Below are 18,603 nucleotides of genomic sequence, written 5' to 3'. Positions count from 1 at the left end.
TACGCATCAAAGTTATTTCTTACTCACCGCAAATCATCCTATTATTTTCTTACATTAACGCCGTACCAGGCAGGAAGAGGTTAAGTCGACTTTAAATAATAATTATCATCATTGTACTTTGGTAGCATTCGCGGTAAAAATCTTGTCCTTCATTCATGTTAATCAAGTGATCCTAATTTATATTAAAAAATCTCAAATCGCCGCGAATCTTTTCATGCCTGTTAACGAACGATTAAAGTTATTTTACTTCGGAGCAGTATGAGTGAGAAATAACTTCGATAAATCAAGGACATAGAAGACATATGATCAGTATTAGGTGGTGCGGTCAGTTACTAGACGGATTCGAGCACACACCGGCGGCATGGCACTGTACCTATAATAAATTTGTGAAAATATTTCCTTACAAAATAAAGGAAGCATACTATATAGTGTTTTTGTTTTAATAAATTAACCTAAAACTTCCGATTATTATTCATACTGTATACATAATCTATACACAGTAAATCAGTACCGTCCTATAGAAATATCTAAGATTCAAAGCACGAAGCGTTTACACACGGTCCAAACTAATGCTCAAATTTGATCGTGGCATTATCATTATGGCTTAGTTTGATGTCCGTTTAAATCATTTCTGAAATTTAAAGGTTTTATTTATGAGTCTCATAAAACTTGCAAGCGCTGGTCCGGAGTGACGTACGTCTCGCCCTGCTGGGCGAGCTGAAGCTTCTTAGAGGCTAGTTTAGCCTTACCTTCCTTATGAGCACGGAACCGAACGGAACTCTGCAACTGCCCGCTGCTGAAATCCAGTTGTATAATTTCTTGAGGAGCCCAAAGGATGAATGGAAGCTTCGAGAGCGGTGCTCTGTGCCACACCCGATCTAAGGCTTTCGCTATGTCCAAACTTAACACCAGCGCCTCCCTCTTATTTGTAAGGTATTAGGTCATTAACTGAGTGAACACGGCGAGAGCCGTATTGATAGCCGCTAATCAGCTGGTGGCCCTCTAGATACACTATTTTGCATTACAAGGTGGTTATAGCTTTTGGGCGATAGTTATTGCAGTTACATATACTGTAGGACCAATTCGGCGACCGAGTCAGCGAGGGCATCTGAGTAGCCAACGAAAAGTTACCAACGACCCCAAGTGTAGGTGTAGGAGTGTAGGAACGAAGGAAAAAAAAACCACATCCCATCCCAATCTGCTAACTTGTAGTGCCACTAGCGGCGACAACCCACGAAGCGAAGCCGTGGAGGGCGCGTGAATGGCACAATGTTCCGGACCACGCAATGATCGGTAGTTCTCGGGATGCTATGTCAGCAGAAGGTCCAACCAAGGTTTCGCGTAATCGCAAAGCGTCGCTGATTTCGGTTTATCGGTACCGATTAGTAATAACAAGGTTCAACCTTAAACTAATATCTGAATTTACACAAGCATAACTATTAATGAATTTGTTTAAATTATGTAAATAATTAACGTACGAACGTGAGTATTAACAAATAGTGTAGATCGACAAATATTTGTATTCAGTGCTAGGTATATTAAATGAAATAGTAAATGAAGTTTTATATTCCACATTTGACTCTCGAGTAGTTGATTGACTCAATTGATACTTTAATGTTGAGTTATTCACGTATATTTATTTTAAAATATATTAAAAAGATAACACCAAGTATTCTACGAAAATAAAGTCTTAAAGGTGTAAAATGGTTATTTATTTATTTAAAAAAGGTTTGCCAACGGGCTTACAATAAAGGCTTACATCAAAAAACACAATAATACATATACCGGCAAACATCCTGAACAAATGTCCTTGCCTGCGCAGAAGCGATTTATAGGTCATTGGGAGGGGGCGGCTGCGGGAGAGTATCGGCGGGGAGTGGTAAATCAGTTGATGTTTGTGTCCCGCGCTGTGTACCTCACTTATTTAATGCTGAAGTTTGCCGGTATCAGAGAATCCTTTAACAGGCAATCGCAGCATGCTTTATACTCAATAACTATTTATAATTAACAAAATCTTTACAAACTATAAATACGTGATCTAAAAAACGAGATATATAAATGATAATATTACAAAATTTTGTGATCAATTGATTCATTTGCATTAATGAATTTTGTTATGTAATGTTTGTAATGTTGTTGAAATGATTTTTTTAAATCTATCGTCGTGCAAGTTGTAGTAGCGGAATTAATTAGTTTATAAACTGTTTCAAGACGATATTTTACTCTTCACTTTGTTATTCAAATTACGCCCAGTTTAATAAAATCTTCAATAACACCGTTAATTCTCTCGGAGTACCGTTCATTTGGGATAACAGCAAAATCCTTTTGTTCCAATTTATCATCCACCTTCGGGGCATCTTTAGGATCCACTGTTATTATGAGCAGACACAATATTGCTGATAGAAGGCCATATGATGATGCCTAAAACAAACAGTAAAGGCTGATTCACACATATCAGTGAAGCCACAGTTCCGACGCAGTACCGGCACAGTGCGAAATATTCTTTCATAAATTCTCTATGTACGCATCCCCACTTCATTGAGAGTGACGACACAGTGCTCTCAGTGTCAGTGCCGACACCGAAAAACACGGACGGATTCGTTGACAACGATATTTTTTGTCGGATCACTGACGCCACGTATTGAAAACAAAATGGAGGACGAGCGATTGATAGAATTGGTTCGTAAGAATAGGGTTTTCACTGAAGCTCCGGAAACTGAGTACTAACATGTGTGAATTGAATGACTCACGCAATAGTGAACTGATCGGTTAGGTTGACGGAACTGTGGTTTCACTGATATATGTGAAGCGGCCTTAATATTAGGTCCTTACATATGAAATTGGCGTTTTGTCGTACTGGCCACTTTGACCTCAAATACTTTCTCTTTGGTTAGGAATTTCAAATTCAAATTTGTACAGCTATTTACTCATGTATTTGTGCTTCGATGACCGTCATTCATTTTTTTTTCTTCTGTTTTTTTCTGTTTGCGTCACTCATTTTACAAAATGGAAAACTTAAAGTATCGCATTATTTACGAGTACGAGTTCCGTCGTGGCACTAGTGCTGCGGAAACGACTCGAAGGGTGAATGATGTCTATGGCGGTCATGTTGCAAAAGAAAACACAGTTCGTTTTTGGTTCCAACGTTTTCGTTCTGGAAATTTCGATCTGCAGAACAAGCCCCGTGGACGGCCTGAGACCCAAGTTGATAATGAAGTATTGAAGGCTATGAAAGCGGATCCATCGCAAACCACGTCCGAGTTAGCTGCAGGCTGCGGTGTTAGTGATAAAACTGTTTGAATTCACTTGAAGCAAATTGGGAAGATTAAAAAGCTTGAAAGGTAGGTACCTCACGAATTGACTGAAGCAAACCGGCAAACGTGCGTCGACTGCTGCGTTACATTACTGAACCGGGACAATAATGAAGGTATTTTAAACCGAATCATTACCTGTGATGAAAAATGGATTCTTTACAATAATCGGAAGCGCTCTGCGCAATGGTTGGATCCTGGCCAGCCAGCTAAATCCTGCCCCAAGCGAAAATTAACCCCAAAATTGTTACTTGTAAGCGTTTGGTGGACTAGTGCCTGTATTGTTCATTGCAGTTTTCTCAAATCTGGCCAAACTATTACGGCTGATATCTATTGTCAGTAATTGCAAACCATGATGGAAAAGCTAGCGGCTAAACAACCTAGGCTGGTCAATCGCTCCACGCCACTGCTACTTCACGACAACGCTAGACCACACACTGCACAACAGACGGCTACCAAATTAGAACAGCTTCAATTGGAATGTCTAAGACATCCTCCGTACTCCCCGGACCTTGCTCCAACCGATTACCATTTTTTTCGAGATTTGGACAACTTCTTGCAAGGGAAAAAAATTAACTCTGATGGGGCAGTCCAAATCACCTTCACAGATTTTATTGATTCCCGTCCGACTGGTTTTTTTAGTAAAGGGATCAATGAACTACCTATGAGATGGCAAAAGTGCATAGAAAACAATGGTTCATACATTGATTAATTAAATATATTATATTTAAAAATATTCGACTTTTTGTTCCTCCCATACAAAACGCCGATTTCATATGCCTTACATATGAAATCGGCGTTCGGCGTACCTAATAATTATATCTTATTTTATGACGTATTATTTTGAAGGTATAGTTTAATAATGATTACACTGTTCCAATCAAGTCCGTGAATAATTTTATTTTTCATATTATTTCCGGAAAAAACATAAAAAAACAAAGGCTTGCCTTTATTTCTAACGAAGTGATTTTTTGTGATATATAATTATAACCTTATTGTTTATAATTAATGCAATTATGAAAATTGATATCGATTGTACGCCTTTATTGTTAAATATTAATGTATTACGCAAAAAAATCGGTGTAAACTGTAAACTAACCTATTATTACCAGAAATTCGTCCAACTATTGAACCGATTCGGATGAAACTGGTATGTTCCTGCTGAACCTCTTTTTAATAAAAAGACGAGATGGTTAGGACGTTAGGTACCAGAGAAGTTATGGTATCATAAGTAAACTTTCGATTTAGCACACGTGCTTAAATATTATCCAATTCAAAAAATATCACGTAGCGGTCAAACTGATAACTTATTTTTGTAGTTGGTTACTTATATCCATTATTAGTTTGTGGCTTATAACTATTTATCAAAAAATTTCTATAATTAGAAAATAGACTGGCTTAACTGATACTTGCTCATTTGGCTACCTGATGTTGTTGTCTTGGGTAAAAACCGGTTTATGCCCCGGTATAAAACCTTATAAAATCAGTTGTGTGGGTATGGCACCAGGCAAGGCATAAAGCCTCAGTCAGTTTTAAAGCATTCTTCGGACTAAACAAACGAGTTTGAATATAATACTTTCATATAAAACGGTGCTCTTACATACAAACCTCAGAAAGCTTATTCAATTATTTTTATGTAATAGTTTGCCACAAACGGGCAGGGAGACTCACCTGATGTGAATTAAAGCCGCCGCCCATGGAGATTCACATTGCCAAAAGGCTCGACAGTGCTTGGCGGCCTTTTGAAGAATTGGTACGCTCTTGAAGGAGCAAAGTGAAAGTGAAATTGTAGAATAAAAACTTGTATTTACTTTTAACTTCTAAGGACAGAAACAAAAAGACAATCGAACAGCATATCTGTGATTAGTCCTTGATGTACTAGGACGCTAGATAATAGTTTTTGGCGTACTTTGTTCCGAGTATCAATACTATGAATGAAAGTCGCCATCTTGAAGGTAAATCTTTCATGATACTGCGACTAAAATATTAATTGTAACATAAAATTGTTTTAAATCATTGGCCAAGTTCATTATCATGCTAGCTATTTTATTGTTTCTAGAATAGTAATGTTCTTCGTCCGTTGGACCCTGGTCATGTACTCGTATGTGTTGTGCATGATGGAGAATCATAATATACTGAGCCTTGAGGAATAGTACATTGGAATCCACTGCTTTGTCAATAATACTTTTAGTTTTTGAGTTTTGTTTCTTTTATACTTTGATATTGGCTAAACTCTAACAAATTTGTTTAATAACAAAAAAAAATTCATCTTTGATTTATCGCTGTGAAACTGCTTCGCATTTATGAAATTGCGCCGAACTTACCTTCTTAAGTACAATCAAGTTCGTCAACGGTGTTTTCTGCGAAACGTCTGTAGATGGCCCTGTGTGAACGACATGTTCACCATTAACATGTCAAGCGGCTGTTTGTATTTTATTCGTAGGTTCTCAGTCTCACGTGCTTGTTTACAATTCTATTACTTGGCGTATGTTATACAACAAACAAGCTATTTATTAGCTAAACATTATTCTTGTTCATTCAAAATATAGTTCAAGAGATTATTACCGGGCTTGATTGGCAGGTAGGCCTTTTCTTTTTCTTCTTGAAGACGTTCACTTATTCACTCACAAAGTTTGTCACTTCACGTAATTTTTTAAACTGTTTTATTGTTAACAAAATTTTCATGCATATCTGGTTTTATTGCGTCGCATGATTTTTAGTGTTTTAAACAATTCAAAATGCGTTTATCGTTTTAGATAATGCCCGGTGAATGTACCGCCTAAGCATTGTTGATTAATAGGCCAGTTTCCTTTCCACTGTATAGTTTTATATATACAATGAGGTGGCTTTGTTAGTGTGTTAATAAGCGCAGTTTAGGTATGCTAATGATTTATTTCATTTAACATTGAAAACACTCATTCATTGACCAATTCAGTATTAACGTACAGCCAATATATTCTGTTTCCAAACGAACAGCTTTGTTAGCCACTTTTTTTTAAAAACGTTCCACCAATCGCAACAATTTATGGTGCGGTTTCTCGTCACCAGCAATACCGTTTTGCTTATTTATTTATTTGTACATTTGGGTTGTAGGTGTTTCTCCTGATACAGATACCGAATCCATTGCTTCTTTCATTTTATCGAAGTGTTGATTTTTAAACATTTTTCGAAAGTCAATGTGCGTAATGGTTGACTATACAACATAGTCAGTCACATGCGTTTCTCTCGTGTAGAGTAATCTTCCTCGTTCTTCCTATTCTATCTGCTGCTTCTGTCTTACAGTTGTAGTTAAAGTTAGTATGTTATTTGTTAAACGTTCGTCAACTAATTAATACGTATTTAGGGTAGTTTTACTTTAGGTATGTTGGGTTTAGTTTGGTTAAAATAAAACTTCCTAATAATTCGTTGAGAAGAGGTGAAGATGGAATGTGGAATGTGTTTAATTTTTAAAAACTGTAGATTTATATACAAAAATTATCCTACCTGGCCACTAGTGGTAACATGTGGTACCAAGATGCGAAGGGTGCGTAGACAATAAAATCGAGGCGCGGCAAAAAGTTGTCCTAACGGTAACGCAATTAACTGTTCTTTTCAGAACAAATTATTGTTTCATGACGACACGTACTAATCACCTACAGGATTCCCCCTCTAGCGAAGCGTACCGGCAGGCGTATAACGCGGCCTCGGCGAGTTGTTCTTGTAGGTATTGAGGTGTTCCCAATGTCTTGTTGTTTCAGGTTTGAGTCTGTCGATAGAGATATTCATTTCACGGTTAGGTAACTGCAGCGTGAATATCTTACTGTCTCGTTTCAGCACGCGATAGGGTCCGTCGTAAGGTGCTTGTAATGGCTTCTTTACGGCGTCTATGCGTACAAATACGTATTCACATGATTGTAGGTCGCGGTGAACGAATATGGGTTTTGTGTTGCTGTGTGGTTGACTCGGCATTGGTTGCAGGTTACGTATTGCGTCGCGCAGCTGATCGATGTAGCCAGAGTCCATGATGACATCATTGCGGGTCGTTGATAAGAAATCACCGGGTAAGCGTATGTTGCAACCGTAGGTAAGCTGAGCGGCGCTTACGCCGGTGTCACTTCGCATAGCGGCGCGTAATCCGAGTAGGACGGTTGGTAGCTCGTTGATCCAGCTTCTTGCGGTCTGTAGTCTTGCTTTTAATGCGGCTTTAAGGACACGGTGCCATCGTTCGATGATACCGTTACACTGTGCGTGGTATGAAGTTGTACGCGTTTTTTCGATTCCTAGTAAGCGAGAAAGAGATGCAAATACTCTGCTTTCAAATTGGCGTCCTTGGTCCGTTGTTATTGTTACAGGACAACCGAAACGGGAAATCCAACCTTCGTATACCGCTTTGGCGACGTCTTCAGCTGATATTTCGCATAATGGGTATGCTTCGGGCCATCTTGTTGCTCTGTCGATCATTGTCACGAGGTATCGATGACCGCTGGCCGCGGTAGGTAGCGGACCAACGATATCGATGTGAACGTGTTCGAATCGTTCGGTTGGTGAAAAAATTGATAATTGACTTGATGTGTGGCGTTGTATTTTGGCGCGCTGACACTGTAGGCATACTTTTGCCCACTTGCCGACGTCTGCGTTCATTGAGGGCCAGAAGTAACGTTGCGTAATTAATTTTCTCGTAGTCTTGATTCCAGGGTGGCTAACGTTATGTACTGCGTTGAATGCGGTACGTCGGTATTCTTCTGGTAGGTACGGACGTAACTGTGAGGTTGAAGTTTCGCAGTGTAATTTGATATTTGAGACGGGCAGGTTGACTTTCTTGAAACATAAGTTGCTCTGTAGACTGAGTGCTTTAATGGTATCGCTATCGCGCTCTTGAGCTTCTGCAAGTTGATTGTAGTCAATCGGCGATGGACAGGTGATTGCTTCGACACGTGATAATGCATCTGCGGCTGCATTTTGAGATCCACTGATGTGTCGTATATCAGTGGTAAATTCGCTGATATAAAGTAGCTGTCGGGTGCGTCTCGGTGATTCGCTGTTTGTATTTGTTTTTGTGTAAGCGAAAGTTAGCGGCTTGTGGTCGGTAAATATAATTATTTCTCGTCCCTCGAACATTTTGCGGAAATGTTTGACAGCCATGTAGATGGCGAGTAGCTCTCGATCGTAGGTACTGTAGCGAGTCTGTGCGTCGGTGAATTTCTTCGAGAAATAGCCGAGTGGTTGCCATGAGTTGTTGATAAATTGATTGAGTGCGGCACCAGCTGTTTTGTCGCTAGCGTCGCTGAATATAGCAAGTGTCGCCTGGTGAGACGGATGAGCAAGTAAAGCGGCGTTTTTTATGCTCTCTTTACATGCTTCATAAGCTTGCGTTGATTCAGTGGTCCAGTCGATCTTAGTTTTGTCACGCTTCTTGACGTTGTGCAGGTAGGTATTTAAAGGCGCTTGTATGGTGGCGACATCTTTGATATTTTCACGGTAAAAGTTTATCATACCGAGAAAACGTCGTAGTTCTTCTACGGTTTGTGGTTTTGGAAAGTCTGTAATAGCTTGTACCTTCTCTTGGGGTGGCTGTATTCCTTCCGCTGTGACTTGGTGACCGAGGAATTTCACAGTTGGCTGGCCGAAAACACATTTTGATGGGTTGATGGTGATGCCGTATTCTTCTAGTCGCTGTAATACGATGCGTAGATGTTTTCGGTGCTCTTCCTCGTCGATTGATGCTATGAGTAGATCATCAACGAAAGGGAATACGAAGTCGAGTTCGCGCAGTACTTCGTGAATAAAGCGTTGGAAAGTCTGTCCGGCGTTCTTTAGACCAGGACACATGCGCGGAAACTCGAAAAGACCAAAAGGTGTGATGATGGCGGTTTTCTCCACATCTTGCTCGCTGACTGGCAGTTGTTGGTACGCGCGATTGAGGTCGAGTGTGGAGAAAATTTTCTTCCCTGCGAGTTGGTATGTGAAGTCACGTATACGTGGTATGGGATACCGATCGGGCTTGGTTATGGCGTTGAGCCTTCGGTAATCGCCACACACGCGTAGGTCTCCATTCTTCTTTGGCACGACGTGAAGAGGTGATGCCCAAGGGCTTTTGCTTGGTCTGCATAACCCTTGATCGATCATGTTTTGGAATTCCTTCCTGACCATTTCGTAACGATGCGGTGCAATGGGGCGTGGCTTGCAGTGAAGGGGCGGTCCATTTGTTTCAATGAAGTGTTCAACGGAATGTTTGGGACTAAGCTTCATTGAAGTGATTCTGGTTGTGCCTGGGAAATCTTCTAGTATGCTGTGGTAATTTTGCTCAATGTCAATACTACGAACTGTAGGTATGTCTGCAGTACTGAGTTGAGCGTTTGTTACCAGTTTTGTTTTCCCGTCGATCAATATTCGGTTTTTTACATCGACAATGAGGTGGTGGTACTGCAAGAAATCTGCTCCCAGGATTGCCTTAGACACATCTGCTACGACGAATTTCCATGTGTATGGTCTTCGGAGGTTAAGATCAAGTTGGAGTGACTTCTCTCCGTATGTTGGAATGACCGTGTTGTTGGCGGCGTAGAGTTGAAATGGCAGTGGTTTTTCACGTGAGCCTTTTGTCTTTGGTAGCACGGAGATATTGGCTCCTGTGTCGACCAAAAAGGTAAGTTTCGTTACCCTGTCGGTAACGAAAAGGCGGTGTGATGATTCGGTAACGCCGGTTCCCGCCGCGGCCAGCGTTACTTTTAGTTTTCCGACTGATTTATGGGCTTGAAACTGCATGGTGGTGTGCATTTCTTCGCGTCCATACCGTAGCAATGATGGTAATAGCAGTACGGCATTGGAGATTTTTTCCGGCTTCGATCTTCCATCTGCGACTCTCGTCGGTTTTCGTTGCGCTTTGTTGATGCGTTCCGCGAGCGTGATTGTGAATGGTGGCGAGAACGACTGTTGCGGTAGTTGTCGCGAGGTTGTGCTCGTAGCTCAGCGACTTCCAAAAATAACGTTCTTATTTCACCGATGAGGGTGTCGATGGTTGGTTGTTGTTCTGGAGGTGGCACACGGAGTGACAGTGAGATACCGGAGACTTCTTGGCTCGACGCTTGTGATGAAACTTGACGCTCTGCACCGGAATTTTCTGTGTTCGTCATCTTCAATTTTCTTGGTGTTCTTCTCGGGGTCACCACTTTAAGGTAGTTTTGGTTTAGGTATGTTGGGTTTAGTTTGGTTAAAATAAAACTTCCTAATAATTCGTTGAGAAGAGGTGAAGATGGAATGTGGAATGTGTTTAATTTTTAAAAACTGTAGATTTATATACAAAAATTATCCTACCTGGCCATTAGTGGTAACATGTGGTACCAAGATGCGAAGGGTGCGTAGACAATAAAATCGAGGCGCGGCAAAAAGTTGTCCTAACGGTAACGCAATTAACTGTTCTTTTCAGAACAAATTATTGTTTCATGACGACACGTACTAATCACCTACACGTACTTCCAAAAGATATGTCAAGAGTGTAAAAAGAATGGGTTCTCTAATTACTGTAAGCCTTGCTGAGGCGGAAAGGAGACCTCTACTAGATGCACTCCAGGGCGAGGACACAAGAATACCAAACTTACTTACTTACCAGTAAAAGCTTTATTTAACGCGTTAAATGACGGCTTGTAGAAAATTTTCTACAATGTCTGCGAGGCCATCATGTAAAACAAAGAAGATATGGAACGGAGAAGAGAGCTTTATACCGCAGCCCATCCGCTACGGCGAAAGAAACCAGAGTCCCGACGCGTAAGTGCGCGACGCGCTCACTCTATCTTCGCCACCCAAAAAGTGCCCAAGCGAGGAAGCAGGGGTCTATGCGTTCAAAAGAAGGGATGGTGAGCCATGAGGTGAGGGTGTGGGGAGGCGGATGAAACCGCCGCATTGCATGTCGAAAAGCGGATTAGGCTCTACTGTTACCGCATCCCGCCTAAGGCGATTGTTGGTGGCGCCTTGGGTGGCGTTTTAGTGGGTATGCACAAGTGCGAGTGCCACATAACCCTTCCGCACTAAGCAGTTGCGCCGAGGAAGGGTATGCAGGGTTATGTTTGAAAACTATTTTTCGGATCAATGTCTCCAATACTCGTATAACTAAACTGCCGTATTCCCCGGTCAAGGGAGTTGCTTTATTGGTTCTATTCCTTCTAATAATACAGTGACTGTTTCCTTCGCGGTTCCCGTAAGACTAGCGCGAAATTTTGCCATGTTTTTTCACGTATAACGGAATCTTAATAAGCAACTTAAAGTATTTTCATTTTTAGCTCGGAAAATGACGTTGAATCAGTGACTTCATGAACTCACTTGATACACCCACTTTACGTTTCTAAGCAACATATGGTTAGCTTTCTAAGTTATGATGTTCGTCATCCATATCACATACCTTACCTACCTTACCTTTTTAATATACTGTGCATACCATCCAGTTGATTAAGAATAAATAAGTTATTTAATAAGATTAAATATGCTTTAACTTACCTGCTCAAGTTCATATTCGAAATCCTTCCTAGAATAGATCTGATTGGGGTCCAGATGAAGCCTTGTTAAAGTACTGCTCAGCTCGGAATAGTAGTGATCTAAACATTGTTGGTAATTGGTATTCCGGAATTCTTGGTTTGACCCAGTGAATATGAAGTAGACCAGATCGCTAACAAGGTTTCCGTGACGAATTGTTTGGAAGTCTATGGGTATCACTTTAGTAGTTTTTCCATCCTAAAAAGGATTTATACTAAAAAAGCCATAATGTGATACTTAGTTGTGGTTGCAACTTATTATAGTGTGTTGTTATGCTTTTATTTTTAGCATTTATTGTTTCACTAACAATCGTAATTTTAATCTCATTATAGATAATTACTGTTTAAACTTTAAATTTTCTATATAGTAAACTTTAATTTAAAAAAATTAAAGTTATTTATTATTTCCAAGCTTTAGCTTTAACAATATTGTTAAATTAAGTGAATTAAAACCATATACATTCTAAATAAATAAAAAAAAATGCGTATTGTAAAGAATGGTTTATTTTACTTACTTGAACTTTATGGAGCAGGTTGCTGGGACGATAATCAGCATGAGTTAAAACACAGCTTCTCATTGGTTTCAGAACACCCATAAAATAATCAACGCTCGTCACTCCATCTAGAAATTTTTTCAATTGTTCTTTATTTTCTGCCTTCGTTACCTGAAGCACTTTAGTTATTGCACTCTCTAAATATTCCCTTAAGCCATCTATGTTTTCTTGTATTTTCATAACTTCTCCGTCTTTTTTGAATTCATCTGGATACTCAATTGCGTATGCCATCGAAAGACCATGTAATTTAGCAAGAGCAGTAAGTGAATGCGACGCATAGTCCCAGTCCATAGTCTGAAATCTATCGTACATTTCAAAACCTTCGGCAAGTAAATTGTCAAACACCAAAATCTCGTTCAAACATTCCAAATTGTACCCGTATAGCCTCGGCAGGACTAATTTGTGATCATCAGGCACATGATGTTTGCTTTCAATATCATTGTATAATTTAAATATTTTCGTGTAAAACTGAACTTCTGTTTTGTAGATACAAACAGGAGCTAATGTTCTTAACTTTTCACCAATTGCAGCAACCTTAACAAATAAGTTTAATTCTTTGTCACTTGCAGAAATTTTTGCTACAAAAAGATTGCTGGAAAAGTTAGCACCATCAGTGGAAAGGAGATTTATTGATATCTTATAATTATTAAACTGTTCTTGTTTAGCAATTTTATTAAGAATTTCATAAACTTCCTGTTGAGCCATTATCGAACCGCAATTATAAATTTATTAACAATGCTGGGTATAAAACCGTCTACACATTATAGATGCTCGAGTATGCAATGTATTAAACATGGTTAACATATCTATAGTTGAGACCCATTTAGATACGATAACGTTTTACGCTTTGACATTGATAAAGTTATCTATATGCGATTGCATTATTATTAATTTATATTCTAATAGTTCAATAAAATAATGCAATATATGATAAAATGTTTAATTGAATTGGTCAGAAGATAGATTCACAATAATAATGATTTATATACCACCAGAATAATACTCTTTAGCTCAATAAAATGCTAATACAATACTACAAAACTCCATATTTGATAAAATCTTCAACGAGTTCGTTGACTCTCTTCTTGTATTCCTCACTGGGAGCCATGTTAAAACTGTCTAAATCTGAATCTGGTGTCATGGTGGGCGCATTCTCAGTGTCCACAGTGACCAGTAATAACAACATAAAACTTATGATCAAACCATATGGTAGCACCTGGAAATTAAATTTAACATCATCTTCTGGATTATAATATACATTTATCCAAATGTTGTGTATGCATACAATTTGAAGAAAATGTACGTCAATATTGAATAATTAAAACCAAATTAACTCAAACTTTAAAGTAGACTGTAATTATACATCATTACCTAAAATGAACATTACTAGTTTTTATATTTCTTGTTTATTGTAATGTATGCCCGTTATTCTACAAAAACTTACTCGGATTACGTATATGACTTCGTTTGTGTGTTCCAGCTTGTTTTAGAAAATGTAGCTGGCATAGCGCTTACTTACTTTTTTAATACTAATTTCGAACATTTATTTATGCCTATACGATTTTCTTTGAATTGCATTGAGTGCATTTATTATTTCTACATTAATTAAATAAGAAACCTCTTTGTAGTCGTAATCAAAGTCCTTCCTTGAATACACTTCATTAGGGTTAATGTGAAATAATTTTAACGAAGCAGCCAGCTCAGTATAATAGTGATCAATAGTCTTCTGCAAGTACTCGCTCCTGAAAGCTTGATCTGTTCCATTGAATATTAGGTAGACCAAGTCCAAGATAGGATTAGTGCGGTGCAGCGTCTGATAATCTATAATAATCACTTTGTAGGTGCCATCCTTGAAAAACAAAACAAATGCGTCATTTTTAAACCACCTTGAGCACCGAAGGTGACTCCATAATTTTTAATACCTCATTCATTTTATGCATTAGATTACTAGCACGAAAATCTCCATGTCCTAAGACCATGCGCTTATGTGGTTTTGTTAGGTAATTCATCTTTTCAACAGTCATTTCCTTGAGAAATAGTTGAACGCGATCTTTAAACTCTTCCCTCAAAGATGACATAACATTTTTAAACATTTTCTCTATTAAACCCGATAAAGAATCCATATTATTTTTCATTTTTAGCTTAGCTGTTTTTTCGTCAAATTTGTCTGGATTTTCAATGGAGAAAGCAATGGACAGAGCGTGTAGTTTTGCAAGTTGTCTTACAGCTTCTTTAGCATAATTAAAGTCAAATGTCTTGAATCGATCAAACATTTCATAGCCACTAGCGGTTAAATCTTCCATCACTAGGGTTTCTTGGAGATATTCATCGCTAAATCCATAGAATTTTGGAGTGATGAATTTTTCCTCTTCTGGGACACCATGTTTTTCCTCAATCTTTCTATATATATTTATTAATTCGCTGTAAAAGCAAATTTCTGATTCGTAAACATCGAAAGGTGCCATAGCACGCACTTTTTCACCTACACACGCAACTTTATTGAATAGTTTTATGTCATCTTTATCGTTTTCAGCAATTGTTGCAAGAAAAAGCACACATGAGTAGTTAGCCCCTCCGCTTGTAATTGGTTTTACATTTAGCTTGTAATTGGTATAGCCTTGTTCTTTTGCAATTCTATGGAGTGTAGTGTGAAGAGTAACCTTTTGGTCCGCCATCGTTTGAGTCTGCAAATAAAAAATATTTGCTTTATATACTGTAGAATATCCTGTTTATGTGATTATTATAGTGCCAATTGATTGGTCTAGATTATACTTGTTCTCTTATCTTTAATATTTGCATTTGGATTGTGATATGAAAACGGATACAGACAGTATCAGCGATAAAATTGCATGAATAATAGTAATAATTGTGATGTTTGTAAACAAATAATTATATGCTATACACGTCTAAATGATGCGGTCTTATTTAAGTAATAATATAACTTCTATTATCCTTTTAAATTATTATGCAATTATTCATATAATTCTGAAACACAAAGGTATAAGAGAAAAAAATCCTGACTGATTTAAGTTCGGTGACGGTTGTTGTATATATATTCAGATATATGTTAAATGAAACACTTTGTTTGAAGGTGGGTAACAACTAACTTTAATTGTTTAAAACATGAGCTTATAACTAACGTACAATTAGAGGTAGCGAGGTTGCGACGCTGGATTATAAAAAAACTCACTTGCGGGTTCACTTAATGGTTCTTCTAAGACTTCTAACTTCTGTTACTTATAAAGAATATTAGTGTAGTCAACTTATTAGACATTATCGAAACGAGAATGTTATATTACAATTTATGAGTGTGGTAAAAACTAAAAGGCTCATTTTGGCTTCAAGTGTGCGATGACTCCTTACATTTTCTTTACACTTTGGTTAAAAAATGTTGATTTCATTTTTAAAATTGTCGGGTTGTTTTTTATTGTTAACAAAATTTTGGTTTGTATATAACATTTCGTTTTGTTATTATTTTCCTAACCTGTATTAATATTGTGTGGTTAAAAATTTTTAATACCTAGAATGCAATATATATGTGAGAAACAAACATTACATCGTGTTATTTAATTAATGTTGTAAGTAGAACGATAATTATATGCTTGTGTAATATTAATAACAGCCACAGATTACTTATTAAATGTTATTTGTTTACAAATGAAATCGTTAAAAGATGTTAGTGATATATAAAATTTAATTAATCATTTATGCTTTGAATAAATAATGTACTTTAGTATTAAACAATAAATGTAATATTTTCACAAAAACTACTATAGAAATTAAGATATTTTTTATAGAACTACGTCTCTTTTATGTCTTAATACTTAGAAGAAAAATCTCTCGACAAATTGCGAATATTGTCACTGCAATATTGTTCGATTGGAAACATAAATGTGTACAAAGATCTAAGAACGGCGGAGAGTGTTTTTATTTTATACAATAAAAGCATATTTCTAAATAATAAAGGTTTGATAGGCCGCAGTTGTCACCGTAAGTAGTTTGAAATACAAATGTATCGTGTCATGAACGTAAACCTAACCTTAAGATTAATTCTTTGGAAATCGAACCTAGGATCGAGTGATACCTTGTAAAGGTTCAAATAATAAGAATATTGAGCTAAAAATTTCATATAAACAGTCATACACTAAGAAATTTGAATTTGCAATGGTAGTATGAAACAATACATACAAAACAACATTTTCAGAAAATTTTACCAGCTTCCAAATTTTGTTATGATGCATTCGTAATAATATGAGTTAATTGCGTGGAATTATTAATTTTTGACCGACCAGCTGTATTCAGCTCGGTCATAAAACCGGCAATGTTAGTAAATTGAGTTAACTAATCCAAGGTTATGTTTGTACAGAATTAGATACGACTAAAGATATACATCTATTATGCTACATGAATTTTTAACTGTATTTTTATTCAAACTGATCAAAGTAGATTTTTAATTGCATTTCCTCTTATCATTTTCCTTGTATGCAATAAAAAGTGTCGTTAATCATTAAATTTAATGTACTTTAAACTTTACAGCCTTTTTTAAAAACTATTTTACTGTGAGGGTCTGCCTTTATACTTCTTTATTAAGGGGATATTAAAAGTACCTTTTATAAAAGTAGATTGCATTTCTACGCATCCCTATAGGGGTTTTGTGATACTCCACACTTTCAGGGCTACAGATATTAAAAATAGAAATAACAAAACAAGAAATATATATTGATCTGTATTATACTTAATCATTATAATTATCCTTAACATACATAATTCTAATTCATACTTTTTTTATCTTATCGTAAAACAGGAAAGGATTTACCTATATTTATTCCACGTGGAATTCACACAGGAAAATCTTTATCGACGGTTAAATCGAACTTGTAATTCTAATTAAAGCTATTCATTGTAAATAGAACTGCAATAAAATAAGAATTTACACTTACATAATCCGATGATAACTCCATGTTTTTCAATAAAAAATAGCTCTAAAACTATGTAGAAGCTGTCTACGTGCGATCACTGAATTTTCCAGGCCTCAACTGACAATTGCCTAGGCACAGATGTTGTTAAAAGATAGCATCCTTTACATTGATCAATCCTTGAAAACCAATTCAGTGAATGGCAATAAAAACGAGAGATGTATTAATAATTATGGCGATGCATGTTCTACATTATGTACAAAATTAAATCGTTGAGTATGAAAACGTTGTCAAAGTTGTCTTTCTTGCCAATAGCGAAATCTCAGCTACCTACTCTCGATGATTAAACTGTTGAAAAACGTCATACAGTACATACATTGTGATACACTTTTATTTTGCTTTTTCTCTGTTTTGGTTAGTTATTAAAATATTAAGCCTTTACTACATATTTAGATTTCAAAGATTTTTGTCATTATCATTATTATTTTTGTATTATTAGTGTATTCTTGCAGGATGCTTTTCTTATTGTTTTCTTTAATTAGGGTAACCTGGAAAAGATCGCTTAGTAGCGATAAGACTGCCCGTTGCACTAAGTTTTTTTAAAATTAATTGTCAGTATTATAAATATGTAAATAAATAATTTTAAAATATTTGATTAATCGACGTTTTATGCACGGTCTAGTAGGTGACAAAATTTAATAATACATTATAAAACTTTTTAGTTTTTGTCAGTAGTTACTCGATAAAAATATAACACTGTTATTTTTGTTCTTCTTGCGATATTTTTTCGTACCACTAAATTCCATAAATAATGAATATTTTAATGATATTGCAATTTTCTTAAAGGTTAATTAATGTTTTACTGTGTAAAAATCTAAAACTTGCAATAATACAGATTAATCGTAGGACTTGCTTTTTATACTAACTCTTTTTACCTAACGACCAAGGACGCCTAGGGCGGCGTCGCGTTGCTCCGACGGCAGCTGGCCAGCGACTCATGGACCTGGTGTCCAGGGAACTTTGGAAGGGGTTGGAGGCTCTTGCCCTATCGGGTCCTAAAAACTAGAGTAAATAATTTTTATAATATAGTAGTTTTAGAGTAATAATTATTATTAAGAGGATACAGGCTGAATATTAAAGCATATTGACAGGCTTTCTTCGTATTGGCTCATCTATGAATTTTGACTATGCGCAAATAACACAGGACCAGACATGTAAATAATTTATTGCAGGGTTTACAGCCAACAATATATGACATTCGCATGTATAATAAAAACCGTGGCGCTACCAACATTTTAGGTGTAGGCCTTAGATTTTTGTA

The 18,603-nt window shown here is 37.0% G+C and overlaps 2 protein-coding genes across 4 annotated transcripts; both read right to left on the bottom strand.

Annotated features, from left to right (window-relative positions):
- Window positions 1-1,695: 1,695 nt before the first annotated feature.
- LOC123715018 lies at window positions 1,696-13,220 on the bottom strand. Of its 3 annotated transcripts, none has more exons than XM_045669794.1 (4): window positions 12,743-13,220; window positions 12,328-12,667; window positions 11,778-12,011; window positions 1,696-2,421 (listed from the first exon to the last, which is right to left on the bottom strand). In XM_045669794.1, the coding sequence occupies exons 1-4, from the start codon at window positions 13,069-13,071 to the stop codon at window positions 2,239-2,241; spliced, it is 1,086 nt and encodes a 361-aa protein (XP_045525750.1). In that variant the 5' UTR covers window positions 13,072-13,220; the 3' UTR covers window positions 1,696-2,238. The 3 variants fall into 3 exon arrangements, with proteins under 3 accessions (XP_045525750.1, XP_045525751.1, XP_045525749.1); XM_045669795.1 differs by having other exon boundaries at window positions 12,328-12,660; XM_045669793.1 differs by having other exon boundaries at window positions 12,328-13,220.
- Window positions 13,221-13,290: 70 nt separating this feature from the next.
- Window positions 13,291-17,458, bottom strand: LOC123715017. The gene is made up of 4 exons (XM_045669792.1): window positions 17,307-17,458; window positions 14,289-15,050; window positions 13,985-14,215; window positions 13,291-13,582 (listed from the first exon to the last, which is right to left on the bottom strand). The coding sequence occupies exons 1-4, from the start codon at window positions 17,325-17,327 to the stop codon at window positions 13,400-13,402; spliced, it is 1,197 nt and encodes a 398-aa protein (XP_045525748.1). The 5' UTR covers window positions 17,328-17,458; the 3' UTR covers window positions 13,291-13,399.
- Between the last annotated feature and the right edge of the window lie 1,145 nt (window positions 17,459-18,603).

Source organism: Pieris brassicae, chromosome 10 (assembly GCF_905147105.1).
Source record: "Pieris brassicae chromosome 10, ilPieBrab1.1, whole genome shotgun sequence".
In the NCBI taxonomy this organism is placed as follows: domain Eukaryota; kingdom Metazoa; phylum Arthropoda; class Insecta; order Lepidoptera; family Pieridae; genus Pieris; species Pieris brassicae.
This window is presented reverse-complemented; position numbering and strand designations above follow the sequence as displayed.

Excerpts from the sequence above, each read along its gene's own strand:
- LOC123715017 (XM_045669792.1), bottom strand. The coding sequence starts at position 17,327 with ATGGAGTTATCATCGGATTAT. Across the intron at positions 15,051-17,306 it reads TGGAGTTATCATCGGATTAT|ACTCAAACGATGGCGGACCA; the intron begins GTAAGTGTAAAT and ends TTTTATTTGCAG. Across the intron at positions 13,583-13,984 it reads TTGATTACGACTACAAAGAG|GTGCTACCATATGGTTTGAT; the intron begins GTTTCTTATTTA and ends TTTAATTTCCAG.
- LOC123715018 (XM_045669793.1), bottom strand. The coding sequence starts at position 13,071 with ATGGCTCAACAGGAAGTTTATGAAATTCTTAATAAAATTGCTAAACAA. Across the intron at positions 12,012-12,327 it reads ACCTGCTCCATAAAGTTCAA|GATGGAAAAACTACTAAAGT; the intron begins GTAAGTAAAATA and ends AATCCTTTTTAG. Across the intron at positions 2,422-11,777 it reads TCGAATATGAACTTGAGCAG|GCATCATCATATGGCCTTCT; the intron begins GTAAGTTAAAGC and ends TGTTTGTTTTAG.